This window comes from Lepisosteus platostomus, chromosome 5 (assembly GCF_059453375.1).
Source record: "Lepisosteus platostomus isolate fLepPlt1 chromosome 5, fLepPlt1.hap1, whole genome shotgun sequence".
In the NCBI taxonomy this organism is placed as follows: domain Eukaryota; kingdom Metazoa; phylum Chordata; class Actinopteri; order Semionotiformes; family Lepisosteidae; genus Lepisosteus; species Lepisosteus platostomus.
The window spans coordinates 45,947,143-45,964,064 of NC_142615.1; the positions used below are offsets into that span (position 1 = coordinate 45,947,143).

At 45.0% G+C, this 16,922-nt stretch overlaps 2 protein-coding genes across 3 annotated transcripts; both read right to left on the reverse strand.

Annotated features, from left to right (window-relative positions):
• Positions 1-293: 293 nt before the first annotated feature.
• LOC148667326 (mamu class I histocompatibility antigen, alpha chain F-like) lies at positions 294-10,316 on the reverse strand. 2 transcript variants are annotated; one of them, XM_088632528.1, is made up of 7 exons: positions 8,957-10,316; positions 7,679-7,789; positions 7,109-7,375; positions 5,214-5,492; positions 4,985-5,098; positions 4,642-4,698; positions 294-1,110 (listed from the first exon to the last, which is right to left on the reverse strand). In XM_088632528.1, exons 1-7 carry the CDS (start codon positions 9,012-9,014, stop codon positions 947-949), a joined length of 1,050 nt encoding a protein of 349 aa, XP_088488654.1. In that variant the 5' UTR covers positions 9,015-10,316; the 3' UTR covers positions 294-946. The 2 variants fall into 2 exon arrangements, with proteins under 2 accessions (XP_088488654.1, XP_088488653.1); XM_088632527.1 differs by having other exon boundaries at positions 7,553-7,789; positions 8,957-10,312.
• Positions 10,317-13,994: 3,678 nt separating this feature from the next.
• On the reverse strand, positions 13,995-16,122 carry LOC148667327 (E3 ubiquitin-protein ligase TRIM47-like). The gene is made up of 2 exons (XM_088632620.1): positions 15,457-16,122; positions 13,995-14,266 (listed from the first exon to the last, which is right to left on the reverse strand). Exons 1-2 carry the CDS (start codon positions 16,045-16,047, stop codon positions 14,261-14,263), a joined length of 597 nt encoding a protein of 198 aa, XP_088488746.1. The 5' UTR covers positions 16,048-16,122; the 3' UTR covers positions 13,995-14,260.
• Between the last annotated feature and the right edge of the window lie 800 nt (positions 16,123-16,922).

The window sequence follows — 16,922 nt, forward strand, 5'->3', positions numbered from 1 at the left end:
ACCTTGGTTAGAAAAAGTATTACAATAAAAGTTTAGAAACATATTCCTGCAAAATTCTCAAACAGACAGACTAGAAAGGCTTTTGATAGCTGAGAAACATGCATTTAGTTCTCAGATTCTCTTCTTAGTGCATTTAATGTGCATTTGGTGCATTTAATGTGATTTAATTAATATAAAATGAAAACCATATTCAGGTGCAAACATGTTTTTCCAATGTTACACTCACTATACCATTGTCAACTTATCGCAAATTATCTTCAAACATGGACAAATACGGTACGTATTCCAAATAATACCCAGAAAGAAAAGAGAAAATTTAATATTTTGATTTTAAATTCAAATTTCAGTAGTGCAACAATGACCAAGTCCCAGTACTCAAGTCTCACTGTAGCTGGATTCCAGTATCATCAGCTGTTGGCTGGTTTGTAAATCCTCTGATTCTCTGATCTCCTCATGTCCTCCTCTTGGGGTGCAGGGAAGACGGGGAGGTTGTTCCCCTAGTCCTGTCTTGTCTCCGTTCCCAGATTATTGACCGCTTCCTGTCACAACAGTGCCTCCAAGAGGAAGAGCCCTGAACAGCACAGTGTCTCAGATATATCAGGATAATTAGCCTGAAGCAACTATGCCAGTTTCATATCTCATTGAGACAGTCACCCAGATACAATACAACCCAGAAACCTAGATACAATCACAGGCCTAAAAAAACAAACATTAAAGAACAAGCAGAATAAGTGAAGGAGGGCATGAAAGATTACTGGTGAAAATGTCTCGGCACGGTTGACTTTAAACCTGCTTCTCTGCTCTGGCACACGTTGCTGGAGGAGGTGAGTGTGTGTTTAAGCATTGTGTTTCACTGCTTCTTGATGCTGCAGTCAAGACACTGGTGAAACTGTGTAGGTCAGTGTGTATAAAACACTTGTGACATTATATTGTGTGAACTAGGGGGTCACAAATTATATTCCAGCATTATTTGCTTTGTCTCAACATCACTGTTTAGCTTCTGGCTTTTAGGTTGCAGCATGGGGTCAAATTCTTCAGCCTGATCGCAAGCTCCTCTATCTGTCACACTGGAACTGGTACTCCCCTCCGAACTGATGTGTGAAGAAACACCTGAAAGACCAACAACAGACACACTGGCCATCACCAATCCCACAGCCACCGACTCCTGACCACTGCCAACAACAATAACAACAGACACACCAGTCGTCACTGATCCCACACCCACCGACTCCTGACCAACAACAACAACAGACACACCAGCCATCACCACTCCCATAGCCACAGACTTCTGACCAACAACAACAGACACAATGACCATCACCATTCCCACAGCCACCGACTACTGAACAACAACACCAAACACACTGGCCATCACCACTCCCACAGACACTGACTACTGACCAACAACAACAACAGACACACTGCCCATCACCAATCCCACAGACACTGACTACTGACCACCAACAACAGACACACTGACCATCACTGCTCCCACAGCCACCGACTACTGACCAACAACGATAGACACATTGACCATCACTGCTCCCACAGACACTGACTACTGACCAACAACAACACCAGACACACCGGCCATCACCACTCCCACAGACACTGACTACTGACCAACAACAACAACAGACACACTGACCATCACTGCTCCCACAGCCAATGACTACTGACCAACAACAACAGACACACTGACCATCACCACTCCCACAGACACTGACTACTGACCAATAACAACAACAGACACACTGACCATCACCACTCCCACAGACACTGACTACTGACCAACAACAACACCAGACACACTGGTCATCACCGATCCCACACACACTGACTACTGAACAACAACACCAGACACACTGACCATCACCACTCCCACAGACACTGACTACTGACCAACAACAACAACAGACACACTGGCCATCACCACTCCCACAGACACTGACTACTGACCAACAACAACAACAGACACACTGGCCATCACCACTCCCACAGCCACAACTACTGACCAACAACAACAGACACACTGGCCATCACTGCTCCCACAGACACTGACTACTGACCAACAACAACACCAGACACACTGGCCATCACCAATCCCACACACACTGACTACTGAACAACAACACCAGACACACTGACCATCACCACTCCCACAGACACTGACTACTGACCAACAACAACAACAGACACACTGGCCATCACTGCTCCCACAGCCACAACTACTGACCAACAACAACAACAGACACACTGGCCATCACTGCTCCCACAGACACTGACTACTGACCAACAACAACAACAGACACACTGACCATCACCACTCCCACAGACACTGACTACTGACCAACAACAACAACAGACACACTGGCCATCACCAATCCCACAGACACTGACTACTGAACAACAACAACAGACACGCTGCCCATCACCAATCCCACAGACACTGACTACTGAACAACAACAACAGACACACCGGCCATCACCGATCCCACACACACTGACTACTGAACAATAACAGACACACACTGGCCATCACTTCTTACACACTCTGACTACCGAACAACAACAACAGACACACTGGCCATCACTGCTCCCACAGACACTGACTACTGACCAACAATAAGAACAGACACACTGGCCATCACCGATCCCACACACACTGACTACTGAACAACAACAACAGATACACTGGCCATCACTGCTCCCACAGCCACAACTACTGACCAACAACAACAGACACACTGGCCATCACTGCTCCCACAGCCACAACTACTGACCAACAACAACAACAGACACACTGGCCATCACTGCTCCCACAGCCACAACTACTGACCAACAACAACAACAGACACACTGGTCATCACTGCTCCCACAGACACTGACTACTGACCACCAACAACAACAGACACACTGCCCATCACCAATCCCACAGACACTGACTACTGACCAACAACAACACCAGACACACTGGCCATCACCGATCCCACACACACTGACTACTGAACAACAACACCAGACACACTGACCATCACCACTCCCACAGACACTGACTACTGAACAACAACAACAACAGACACACTGGCCATCACCACTCCCACAGACACTGACTACTGACCAACAACAACACCAGACACACTGGTCATCACCACTCCCACAGACACTGACTACTGACCAACAACAACAACAGACACACTGGCCATCACCACTCCCACAGACACTGACTACTGACCAACAACAACAACAGACACACTGCCCATCACCAATCCCACAGACACTGACTACTGAACAACAACAACAGACACACCGGCCATCACCGATCCCACACACACTGACTACTGAACAATAACAACAACAACAACAGACACTGACTACTGACCAACAACAACACCAGACACACTGGCCATCACCGATCCCACACACACTGACTACTGAACAACAACACTAGACACACTGACCATCACCACTCCCACAGACACTGACTACTGACCAACAACAAGAACAGACACACTGGCCATCACCGATCCCACACACACTGACTACTGAACAACAACAACAGATACACTGGCCATCACTGCTCCCACAGCCACAACTACTGACCAACAACAACAGACACACTGGCCATCACTGCCTCCACAGACACTGACTACTGACCAACAACAACAACAGACACAATGACCATCACTGCTCCCACAGCCATTGACTACTGACCACCAACAACAGACACACTGACCATTACTGTTCCCACAGCCATCGACTACTGACCAACAACAACAGACACATTGACCATCACTGCTCCCACAGACACAGACTACTGACCAACAACAACAACAGACACACTGACCATCACTGCTCCCACAGGCACCGATTGCTGACCAACAACAACAACAGACACACTGACCATCACCACTCCCACAGCACAGCCACTGACTACTGACCAACAACAACAGACACACTGGCTATCACCACTCCCACAGACACTGACTACTGACCAATAACAATAACAGACACACTGACCATCACTGCTCCCACAAACACTGACTACTGACCAACAACAACAACAGACACAATGACCATCACTGCTCCCACAGCCATCGACTACTGACCACCAACAACAGACACACTGTCCATCACCACTCCCACAGCCATCGAATACTGACCAACAACAACAGACACACCGGCCATCACAGATCCCACACACACTGACTACTGAACAATAACAGACACACTGACCATCACTGCTCCCACAGACACAGACTACTGACCAACAACAACAACAGACACACTGGCCATCACTGCTCCCACAGACACTGACTACTGACCAACAACAACAACAGACACACTGGCCATCACCACTCCCACAGACACTGACTACTGACCAACAACAACGACAGACACACTGCCCATCACCAATCCCACAGACACTGACTACTGACCAACAACAACAACAACAGACACACTGACCATCACTGCTCCCACAGCCACCGACTACTGACCACCACCAACAACCGACACACACTGAACATCGTTGCTCCCACAGCCACCTGCTCCTGACCACCAACAAATACAGACACACACTGGCCATCACTGCTCCCACAGACCCTTCCCATCACCCTCCCCCTTTCAGCAGAGTCTCACCTGAGTCTCCACTGTCCACTGAGGGGACTGAGACTTTTTTACTCAGCATCTCTCTCCCTGGGAATGAAGCAGTAAGTCATGTTATTTAGTCTGCAGACAACAAAGTCACCAAGAGTTTTTTAACTTTGAATCTCTAAATTCATATTTGTGTACTATATTAATACAGTCCAATATCACTGTCATACAGAGAGGCACTTCTCATGTGTGACCCTAGACCATTCTATAATACTGAACTACACATCCAGAATACAGTGAGACAGCACTGACAGTATGAGTGACAGATACTGTAATGTGAAGAGACAGTGCAGTACTTGCTATGTGTAAACTGGCAATGAACTCTTACCCATCTTCCTCTTCCAGAGAAGAATGCAAACCGCTCCTGTTGCAAGAAGTACCAAGCAAACTGCAGTTGCAGCTACACTGATGGCAACTCTGGGATCTTGGGACTCGGATCCACCTGACAACACACACAGCACAGAGTTATACAGTGTGTCAATGTCTATAGCACAGGAAACTGGAGAGCTTCAGTGTAGAATTAGTACAATATAATCTGAAGAGTTCCAGTGACGTACCCCATGTCAATGTAACATTGTAGTTGGAGCCACGGTGAATAACAGTACATCTGTACTCCTCTCTCTCACTGGCTCTGATCTCCACACTCTTCCTCAGCTGGAAGGTGGCGTCACCGTTGGGTCTGATCCCACTAGACTGTACCTCCTCTGTCTCGTTCTCTCCATTCCTGGACAGACTGACCACTATGTCTCCAGGGTAGAAACCAGTGACCAGACAGGAGAGATAAAGAGTCTGAAAGAATCCCGTTTGCTTGGCAGAGACAAACACCTGAGGAGAGACTGAAAGACATGGATTAATGAGACCCACTGCCTGGACACTCCAGTACATTAACACTGCACTGAGGGAGAGGGGGTTAATACAGACACACTGACTGGACACTCCAGTACATGAACACTGCACTGAGAGAGAGGGGGTTAATACAGACACACTGACTGGACACTCCAGTACATTAACACTGCACTGAGAGAGAGACGGGGGTTAATACAGACTTTGACTGGACACTCCAGTACATTAAAACTACACTTAAAGAGAGGTTTTAATACAGACACACTGACTGAACACAAACATGCTTCTTATCTGTTTATTCTGGAATAATTTCAGAGTTCGCTGGGTCACAACCAACAAGGATCTTAACATTGTATTACCAGAGAAGGGTCAGTAAAGTACTTCAGCCTTCAGCCCCGGTGTCCTGGCCAAATTTCCAATTTGCACACTGATAGCTGATGTGTGGTGAGCGTTCTGGCGCACTATGGCTGCCGTCGCATCATCCAGGTGGATGCTGCACATTGGTGGTGGTGGAGGGGAGTCCCCATTACCTGTAAAGCGCTTTGAGTGGAGTGTCCAGAAAAGCGCTATATAAGTGTAAGCAATTATTATTATTATTATTCAGCCTTGAGAGCTTTACAAAACCATATGTAAAACCAACCAAAAATAAAAACACAGCTCCCTATTTTTAGGAGGAATAATATGAGCAACTTCTTCAGTATTACTCACTTTGTTCTCTCTAGAGTCTAAAATAAACCATCACCAAAAGCTAGACTGTCTCTCAGGTTCTCTTCAAACAAAAGGCCCCGACTTGTAAGCCACCACCTTTGGAGCCAGAGAGAAGACGGATAATTCCTCACAGCTCAGAAAAAAAATTAGCAGGCTGTTTCCCCCCAAGGTATCTTGGGACTTATATTTCTCTTCCTGCATAGAGGAAACTACATTTTAAACAGACAGGGTCAAGAGGGTAGAGGCTCCTTAAAACTCTAGACCCAAAGCACACTCCCTCTATAATTACGCTTACGTCGCACTTTTCTGGATACTCCACTCATAGCACTTTACAAGTAATGGGGACTCCCCTCCACACCACCACCAAAGTGTAGCCCCCATCTGGACAATGCAAAGGCAGCCATAGTGTGCCAGAACACTCCCCTCACACCAGCTGTCAGTGGGGAGGAGAACAGAGTGATGAAGCCAGTTCATAAATGTGGAGTTTTAGGAGGCCATGATGGATAAAGGCCAATGGGACATTTTTTGACCAGGAAACCAGGGTAACACCCCTACTCTTTTCAAGAGATGCCCTGGGATTTTGTATGACAAAAGAGTGTCAGGACCTTGGTTTTACATGTCATCTGAAGGACAGTGCCTTTTCACAATCATCACTATATTGGGGCACTAGGGCCCACCCAGACCAAAGAGTCAGCATCTCCTACTGTCCCCCCTAACACCTCTTCCAGCAGCAACCTGAACTTTACCAGGAGGTCTCCTATCCAGGTACTGGCCAGGCTCATGCCTGCCGAGCTTCAGGGGGTTGTTAGTTGTGAGTTACAGGGTGATATGGCTACTGGCACATTTATGCACACCTAAGTCCTGGCCCATATTTTGGCACAATTTCCTTCCACACACTCACCTGAGTGATGTCCCCTAAACTTCAGGTAGCTGTCCATGAGCTCGGGACAAATGTATTTCAGATAATCTCTGTTCTCTCTATTGTAGTCTGTGTTGCGGTCCATGTGCATCTTGAGAGACTGGTGGATTGGAGAGAGATTCACCCACTGGGTGTTGAAGCTGTCGAACTCGAGCATGTCCTCCCCATCGTACCCGATCCAGTCGAATGATTCCACCCTTCCTTTCTCATCCTTTGAGCAGCCCACAAACCTCTGTAGGATATGAACCCCTGAGAGATGGACAAGAATGAGCTTCACTGTTATCTCTATTCAACACCTGAGAGACCACCTGAGAAATAACATACACAATTCACAGGCAATCAACATAATGTGTCAACAAAGAGTTCTATACATGTGAGGACAAAATATCACATATTTGTGACAAAATATTAGGTTTTTCCTCTCACCACCAGTTACGTTTTTTAGCTCTTTCATCATTTCAAAGAAGAAAAGCTCCTCCAGAATGCATTGGTTTGCAGAATCTACTGCGACCTGCTTCAGCCAGTCCTGCTTGAACATGACACGCTTCATACCACTGCTGTACTCCATCAAGGGCTCCCCATCCAGAGAGACTAAGCCCTGGAATTTCCCATTCTGTTCCGAACCAAGTTCAACCATATATGAGTCTACCAAAATATGTCTCTCTGGAAAAAAAAGAAATAGTATGTTAATACTTAATGCACAGTATGTACACTTCAGTACAGTAACACTGCACCGAGAGAGAGGGGATAATACAGACACACTGACTGGACACTCCAGTACATTAACACTGCACTGAGAGAGAGGGGTTAATACAGACACACTGACTGGACACTCCAGTACATGAACACTGCACTGAGAGAGAGAGGGGTTAATACAGACACACTGACTGGACACTCCAGTACATGAACACTGCACTGAGAGAGAGAGGGGTTCATACAGACACACTGACTGGACACTCCAGTACATGAACACTGCACTGAGAGAGAGAGGGGTTAATACACACACACTGACTGGACACTCCAGTACATGAACACTGCACTGAGAGAGAGGGGTTCATACAGACACACTGACTGGACATTACACTGCATTAAGAGAGGTTAATACAGACACACTCAACATTATATTATATTGCAAACGAACAAGTAATAGGTTTATTCCATGCTGAAAAAAAAGAAGAAAGAGAACACAACATTTTGGCCGTGGAGCCTTCTTCAGGTGTGTATTCAGTATTATATGTAATATAATACATTATATTATGTATAATATAATACATAATATAATGTATTATATAATATAATATTATATTATATTAACAGTGGTCCTGGAGAGATGGTTTGTTTGCATTTTTTTTCATTCCAAATCAGCTGATTTAACATAAAATCAGTTCATGTATATAAATAAAGCCTTTTTGTCACTGCCTCTCCCAGCTTTTCAGGTCTGTCAATTTTCAGCGCTGTAGACACTTTTGCTCCAAATACGAGCACACTTTCCTTGGACCTTTATGAAATTACCCAGCTAGGTGAGTCTGGCAAGACACAAATTGCTAGAAATCACTCATTCATGACAACAGGCCTGTTTGTACGTTAAATCTATGGAATTGTGACGTGAAGAGGAAATTATGTTTTTGTTGTTGTTTACGGAAAGCGTATCATAATTATCATAATTAATGACCCCCAAGGCTGTAACCGAAATGTACAGACGCAAACTAAGTGACGACAATAAAATAATGATTAAAGTATAGCTTTAGCCATACATAAACATAAAAAAACAGCGAGCCTTTATCACGAGTTTACTACTCGTGCATCTGGAAAAGCACCAGCAGGACTCACCTCCAGCGACCCAGCCTGGAAGACCCAAAAACACCAGAGCCGCGAACAGCACCATCATGCCCCTGCTCTGTTTGATTCGAGCTCTTAAAAAAGAAAAAGAGCCCTTAAAACACCAAAGCGAAGGTGATTGTGCAGGTGAGGACGCTGGTGTTTCGTAACACTCAAGTACTTTCGATTTCAGTAACCTGTCAGACTCGTTTTACACGCGGGCGGTGCTCAGAAAGCCCGTGTATTTGCTTGTGTGTATCGCAGATACTGTTTTTACTGGTAAAAAAAAAACGACATAGGGAAATTATATACAAACTGATATCATGAGAGGCCCCAGGAATGATACTGTATACAATAAAAGTTATTACAGTTTGTTGATAAAGCACTAAAACGCCTTGGTGGGGTTATTTCTGACCTGTGCGCGCGGGACAGACAGCTCTGAGTGACAGCAGGCGACACACCTGGGCGCAGGTTCACACAGACGCACCTGTCGCCTGTGAAACAGACAGCTTGAACCATCAGCCTGGGACACAGCTAACCTAGAGCCAGGCGACCCAGGGACCAGGACTGGGAACCCCGAACTCGCTGTGTTTTAGTCAGTGAATGTAATTTACCCGAGTAGGGTAAACACGGTCTTGCGTCGGTTTTAGCCTTTTAGTTACTGTACGTGTTCTGTGATCAGTATGTTTTACTTATCACGGTTTGTCCTGTCAGTGGCTTTTCCTAATTTTAATTGTGTATTTGTTTGCGTATTTGTTGTATTCAGAAAAGGGTGGGAAGTGTCTAAAATAACTTTATCAAACGCGAGAGCGCGGTGTCACTGCAAACACGATTCACGGGCTCCGTGGCTGCTGGACTCCTGTCGTCATGGCAACCGGGGGAAAGCACATTGAACAAGCCGACGTACAGAAATCCCGGAGCACCGTGAACATGTGACTCGTTTACAGCATGTTGATCCCGCAAATGAACGGGAGAGAAAGAGAAACAACATTTCGGCTGTTGAGACATCTTCATGGTCGACACTGCATTGTTTTTATAGCGTTGTTAGTCGAACAGTCATCTGATACCGAAGAGCTTTACTGTCTCAATGGATATAATAGTCTCTGGACAGACTCAGTCTTCACAATAGCAAACCACTGCTCTGTTAAAATAGACAAAGACTCTCTGCCTGAATTCCTGTATATTATCATGTCCCAGGTCTGTCAGCCAATTACCAGTCTGTACAGAGCTATTACCACAACAGGTTCTTCTTGACTGCTAACATATCACCTCTGACATCCTACATCATATATCTAGTCTAAAAGTTCCATTACTGGAGCAACATTACCAGAAAGAAACAGAAAGATACATCAGGTTTTGTGAGTAAGATATCTAGTACAGGAAAGTGCTTGTTCCACCAAGACCACAACCATCACAGAGTAAAATATATTTTATTCCTCACATTCATTCCTAATCTGGATAGGACAGAGACAATCCACACTGCCCCACACACTCATCTTCCACCTCATGCTTTTTCTTTTTGGCGCCTGTAATATAAACAATGCTGCTACTCACACTGGCAACCCACTGAAGCAGTTGTGAGCCTGGTCAGTACCTGGGAAAAGGTTGCTGCTGGAAGAGGTGTTAGTGGGGCCAACAGGGGGTGCTCACCCTGCAGTCCATGTGAGTCCTAATGCCCAAGTATAGTGACAGTGAGACGTTAAACCGAGGTCCTGACTCTCTGTGGTCATTAAAAATCCCAGGACATTTCTCGAAAAGAGTAAGGGTATAACCCTGGAGTGTAACGAACAGTTCTTTCTGGACCCTATGCGGATGACACAATCCGACGGAGTGGGGAAACACTAGGGAAACGTCATGCAGGAATACGGGGCAGAAGACAGGGGGGCGTGTCCACAGTGCGCTGGTGCACGGGGGAGGTGTGGCCGAGGCGAACAATCCGAGAGAGTAGTCCTTAGGGAGTATCCAAAACACAAGGGTAAGTCCAAAACCAGAAGATCCATCAGAACAAGTTAAAAACCACAAAGGCCGGGTCGGAACCGGCGGATGGGGAACGGGAACGGGAATGGGAACAGAGGTTAAAACCTTAACGGGACCAGGCGCTTCCAGGTCCCGGACTAGCACGATATGGAAATCAGATGCAGAGCCCGGAAGAGCGTCAGCGCCTGGCTTTTAAGGTGGGCTGGGAATAGGGAGCAGGTGCAGAGAATCAAGTCTTAAATGATAGGGCTGGAGCACCCTTGAGGAGGGGGAACTAATAATCATGACATGGAGTCCTGGCAAAATTTCCCATTGGCCCTTACCAATCATGGCCTCCTAATAATCCCCCTCTATGAATTGGCTTCATTACTCTGCTCTCCTCCTCACTGATAACCGAGGAGTCAATATTATTCAGGTCAATATGTTCTTGCCTTCCCAAACATCACAGCTATTATCTCAACATCAAGCCCCTTACCAAATACCGTGAACTAATAAAAACTAATAAAAACACTAACAATTCTTTCTATTTGCCAAAATGTTCAGATTATTTCTACTTTTATGTTTCCCCTTTTCCTTGAATATTCCTGATACTTCTACATGTTGGACGTTTATTCTTTCAAAGATGGCCAGTAGCCATATCACCCTGCAACTCACAACTGGCAACCCACTGAAGCTAAGCAGGTGTGAGCCTGGTCAGTACCTGGAAGGGAGACCTCCTGGGAAAAACTAGGTTGCTGCTGGAAGAGGTGTTAGTGGGGCCAGCAGGGGGCGCTCACCCTGTGGTCCATGTGGGTCCTAATGCCCCAGTATAGTGACGGGGACACTATACTGTAAACAGGCGCCATCCTTCGGATGAGACGTAAAACCGAGGTCCTGACTCTCTGTGGTCATTAAAAATCCCAGGGCGCTTCTCGAAAAGAGTAGGGGTGTAACCCCGGTGTCCTGGCCAAATTTCCAATTGGCCCTTACTAATCATGGCCTCCTAATAATCCCCCTCTATGAATTGGCTACATTACTCTGTTCTCCTCCCCACTGATAGCTGATGTGTGGTGAGCGTTCTGGTGCACTATGGCTGCCGTCGCATCATCCAGGTGGATGCTGCACATTGGTGGTGGTGGAGGGGAGTCCCCATTACCTGTAAAGCGCTTTGAGTGGAGTGTCCAGAAAAGCGCTATATAAGTGTAAGCAATTATTATTATTATTATAAAGATGACGTTCATTATGCCCTTAAACGTTATGGTTCCATCATGTCGCCACCAGAGGGCACTGCAATCTCCCTTTGCTACTCCAGCTGCACAGCAGACCCACAGACTAAGCAGATGTCTGTACCCGATCTACATGTTTGTTGTATCTTGGTGTTTTGTTTTTCTCCCTGCATTCCTTACCTGGTTTTAGACTGGCATTTTTCTTGACTTTGTTATTGGTTTCTGTTCAATTGTTGACTTCCTGGATTACTTTCCTGGTTCTGGACTTTTTATTTGTTTCTAGGAGAATCATAAATGGACTCCACATCAGGGGTAACGATGAGTATTGGCATAGGTGAATGTAAGCAATTATCATATGGAATTATTACACTATATTAAAAAAAATTCACATCCCTGGGTGGGCTCAAACCACAACCTTTCAGTTAACCGACGAGCGCGGGCGAACCTATTGCGCCGCAGAGACAGATTTTTTTTTTTGCTAGCGGAAATTATCGTCTTCAAGGTGTATTAATTAGATTTCCATTTTTTTAAATCAAAATGTGCATTTTGGTCTGATTTTTACACATACGGGGATGTTAGCACAGTATTCGAGAAGGTGAAGAAATAAATGTTTGACTGCTGGCTCCACACCGAAGAGAACAATAAAATCGTTACCGGAAACTACAAGTTAGAATTTAGCTGGTTTGATAGAAACGATTATAGGCGATTTGCATCGTATTCTCAAAAGCATAACTGTATAATCAGAATATTGACAAATACTACTGGCCTGGAATGTCTTGGGATTTTGAAAAATTGGCAGGTTTTATAATTTATTGAAATTGATTTTGTCTCATGTTTAATTGAAATTGTCTTCATGAAATATATTTAATTGTTAAAAATGCTCTGATGTATATTTGCAGGTTTCGCAATGCCCCAAATTTCAGTCAAGGAAGATCCTTATAAAGCAAGATACAACATGCTCTGTAATAGAGGCTTCTTGACTTCATTCATTAATTCACACTGTATGTACTCTATTTACATTCTTACTACTGTCAGTCACTACTTTCTGTACAGATGCTTGCTAACATTTCCTTTTCAGTTGTTTGCCAATTTTGGGAGCATATCATATCAGCATGGATTCCAACAATTACTGCTGAATTTGTGTGCAGAGTGAAAGCAATAGGATGGTGACACAAATGACATAACACTGTAAATGTAGAATTAATTTTGACTTTAGGTCAAAGCAGGATTAACGGACCCATAATGCAATTATTGAAAGACTCAAGGAGAAGGTTGAAATGTGCAATGTTGCCATTGAGTTCTGGATGTGAATTTGTGAATGAGGTATTTGTTTTGTTACTTTCCAAATAATAACTGAATTGAAATAATTGTGGCATTTTGACATATTTTACTCCCATTTTTTAAATAAGCATTGTGAATATGCTGAACGTGAGTACCTTTGTGTTCTTTTAACATGTAAAGGTTAACACAGTTCTCTGCAGTTTGCTAGACATTAAAAATCTGCTCCATTTCACCCACAGACCAGATGAATTAGAGAATGAATGGCCCAATTCAGTTACATTAAAACAGTCCTGGTTACACACAAATCAGTTAATAATATATTAATATTATGTTTTTTATGTGTGATGTTAATGAACAATGAACCAGTGATCTTTGCACTATAAGCTCATAATACAACACAGCCTTTACTGGACCAGCAGTCTCTATACTGTAGGATTACAAACTTACACCATCCAGAATGGACCAGTGATCTCTGGACTGTAGGGTTACAATATGACACAGCCCAGACTGGAGCAGTGGTTTCTGGACTGTAGGGTTACAATTCGATTGAGCCCTAAAGCTCAATAAATCTCAATCCACCATGTCAGTTACAATAAATTAATCAATTTATTTATCACCCATACCAACATTTATAGATAAGTTTACAACACAATGTCCTCCTCACAGGTCTTACTGACTGGGCAGGATGTGAAAATAAGACTGGAAACTGAGTCTGCAGCTCTGAACTGATGCTGCAGAGGTGGTGGAACTGACCCCCAGGTTCAGGACTCCTGGATGGAGCAGATGTTCAGGAGGCACTGTCCCAGTGTTGCTGCATCATAGGGGCTTCTTCGCCACACAGACACCCAGAAAGTCATTCCTGTCAGGTCAGGGCACCGATACTGTCACATCCTGCACTTGCCCTCACCCTCGCTAACCCCATTACATTCCCAAACCCATTGTTTCACGCTCTCATTCCTAATTCCTAACAGCCTTTGCCCATCGGAACAGCAGCTGAGACATTCCAGGTGGTTCATCTTCCTCTGTCTGTTCTGCTATTTAGGATGTGGCAATCAGAGCCCAGTTTTTGGCATATGAAGGCAACAGGAATCCTAGCAGGACAGAACAGTTTGTCCTCACACCAACCTGTGGATACTAACCCCAGATCACTCACTGTCCAGGTTCCAAAGAGATGAGGATGAAATTTGCCGTCCATTAATCTCTTCAGTGACACAATAATCTGAATAACTGGCAGAGCACTGATCTACTAATCTGTGACTTTAGACCATAAGGAATTCATGAAGAGCTGCCCTAGTTGTTCCAGTCAGAGGTTATTGTGATGAGTCTGTCTGTGTAAGAATTTCAGATCTCTGTGGACATGGATTGAGCTAAGAAACACCTAGATAACTTTGGACAAAACAAAACGATATAACATAGTTGAGAGTTGTACAGACATTCCCTAATTGTTAAACAGTATCTGGAAATACAGTATATATTAACCTTCTAGTCATCTCTGTTACTAATGTAGATAATTAATGATAAAAACAACATGTAAATGAATAAGAATGTTGATTCTACATCGTGTGATGATGTGTCTTCATCCATTTGTGTCACTTAATTTCTAGTGCATTTATACAGTAGGAGTGAAAGGTGAGAACAGAGCTCTGTAACTGCTGTGTTAACTGGACAGTTCAGTAAATGAACGGGAGTTAGGGGTGAGTACAGAGCTGTCAGTCACTGCTGTTCAGTCCAGTGAATGAACAGGAGTTCACAGGAGTACAGAGCTGAACCAGGTGTGTTGCATTCCATTCATTCCAAAAGAAAAATGAGCAGGTGAGGCGTGTCTACAAAGCAGTCAGTCACTGCTGTACTGCTAGTATTCTATGGACTCTGAAACTGAGAAATACTTCCTTGTTCCTCTATGAACTATTACAGTGAAAACCTGTTTTTTTTTAATCTCCAGAACACATGGTGTGTAAAGATCAACTCACACATACCTTATCATCACACACTCCTAACACCCCTGTTTCCCCTGTACCTGAAAGCCCTCAGTAAAAAAAAAGTCCTCACCTGTTTCTCAGTCCTTCCTGCTGCAGGAGAGACACTATCATGACCTCTGTGTTCATCCATTGTGCACAAATAACAGACACATTTTTGATCAGTACGACAATAGAACTCCAGGGGTTTGTCGTGATTCAGGCATACAAGTTCATCCAGATGTCCAGTAGCATTAACCAGCGTGTGTCTCTTCAAACGGGCAACTTCATGGTGAGGTTGGAGGTGAGTCTGGCAGTAAGAGGCCAGACACATCAGGCAGGATTTCACAGCTCTCGCTTGACTCCCACTGCAGACAGCACACAGTACATCTCCAGGGCCAGCAGGACTGTGAGCAGGAGGAGGAGCGCTGAGCCCTGTCTGCTTCAGTTTCTCCATCAGTTCAGCCAGCATGGTGTTCCTTCGCAGAACAGGTCTTGGAGTGAAGGTCTCTCTGCACTGGGGGCATCTGTAGACGCCAGTGTGATCATCCAGATCCCAGTGTGCCTTAATACAGCCCATACAGTAGCTGTGCCCACAGGGAAGAGCCACTGGATCCTTCAGCAAATCCAGACACACAGAGCAGCTGAACTGGTCTTGATCCAGGAAATCACCTGCTGTTGCCATTTTGTCATTCAGCACAAATACCACAAGGAACTAGAGAGCTGTTTCAGCAGAGGTGAAATTGAACTTTTTGTCTGAGCTCTCTTCCTGGAGATGCAGGGGGTGTGTCCTTTGTACAGGATGTGGCTTAAAAAGGGATGTGGTTTTGAAACCAGCACCCAGCACTCCACTATGTTGATCGCATTTAGATCCATGAAGAGAAAGTGCTTCTGTCCCTGCCTGGCTCTCCCTGTGGTCAGATTGTACTTGCAGATGGGCTGAGAGTCTCAGTGCCCTGCAGAGGATGACTACAGGATCAGCCAGCTGCCTGCTGACTGGTTTCTGTCTTCTCACAGGTCATTCTCAACTACACCCCAGTGTTCTCCCCAGTTTGGCATTAAGCGGTGGCACGTTCTGTGTGAAGGCAGAGCCCTTGTCTAAGGGTGATGGGTTACCTTGACAACCACAGCTGGGGCAGTTAATTTTGGATGAGCCACAGCTGTGGGAGCTCTTTAGTCACACACTGAACACTTCCCCAGAGGGACCAGGTTAGTTGCCTGGGTTAGTTGCAGCTGAGAGAAGACGAATTCAAGGCTTCAACTAACAGACTCCCTCAAGGGGAGACAAGGACCGCTGCCGTAGTAGAATTCTGGCCATCACAGAGGACAGTCACCACCCCGGGCATGAGCTCTTCACCCCACTGCCCTCAGGCAAGACATACAAGAGCATACAGACACTTACCACTAGATTCTTCAATAGCTTCTGCCCACAAGCAATGCGATTGGCGAACACATTTGGCCATGCCCCTTGGACCACACCTACACCATCTACCTCATTATAATTTCTTATTTATTACAAATCTACAGTCATTGTTTACATCTGCATTGTTTGCATTCGAA

Excerpts from the sequence above, each read along its gene's own strand:
- LOC148667326 (XM_088632527.1), bottom strand. The coding sequence starts at position 9,014 with ATGATGGTGCTGTTCGCGGCTCTGGTGTTTTTGGGTCTTCCAGGCTGG. Across the intron at positions 7,790-8,956 it reads TCCAGGCTGGGTCGCTGGAG|AGAGACATATTTTGGTAGAC; the intron begins GTGAGTCCTGCT and ends TTTTTTTTCCAG. Across the intron at positions 5,099-5,213 it reads CAATGTTACATTGACATGGG|GTGGATCCGAGTCCCAAGAT; the intron begins GTACGTCACTGG and ends GTGTGTTGTCAG.
- LOC148667327 (XM_088632620.1), bottom strand. The coding sequence starts at position 16,047 with ATGGCAACAGCAGGTGATTTCCTGGATCAAGACCAGTTCAGCTGCTCT.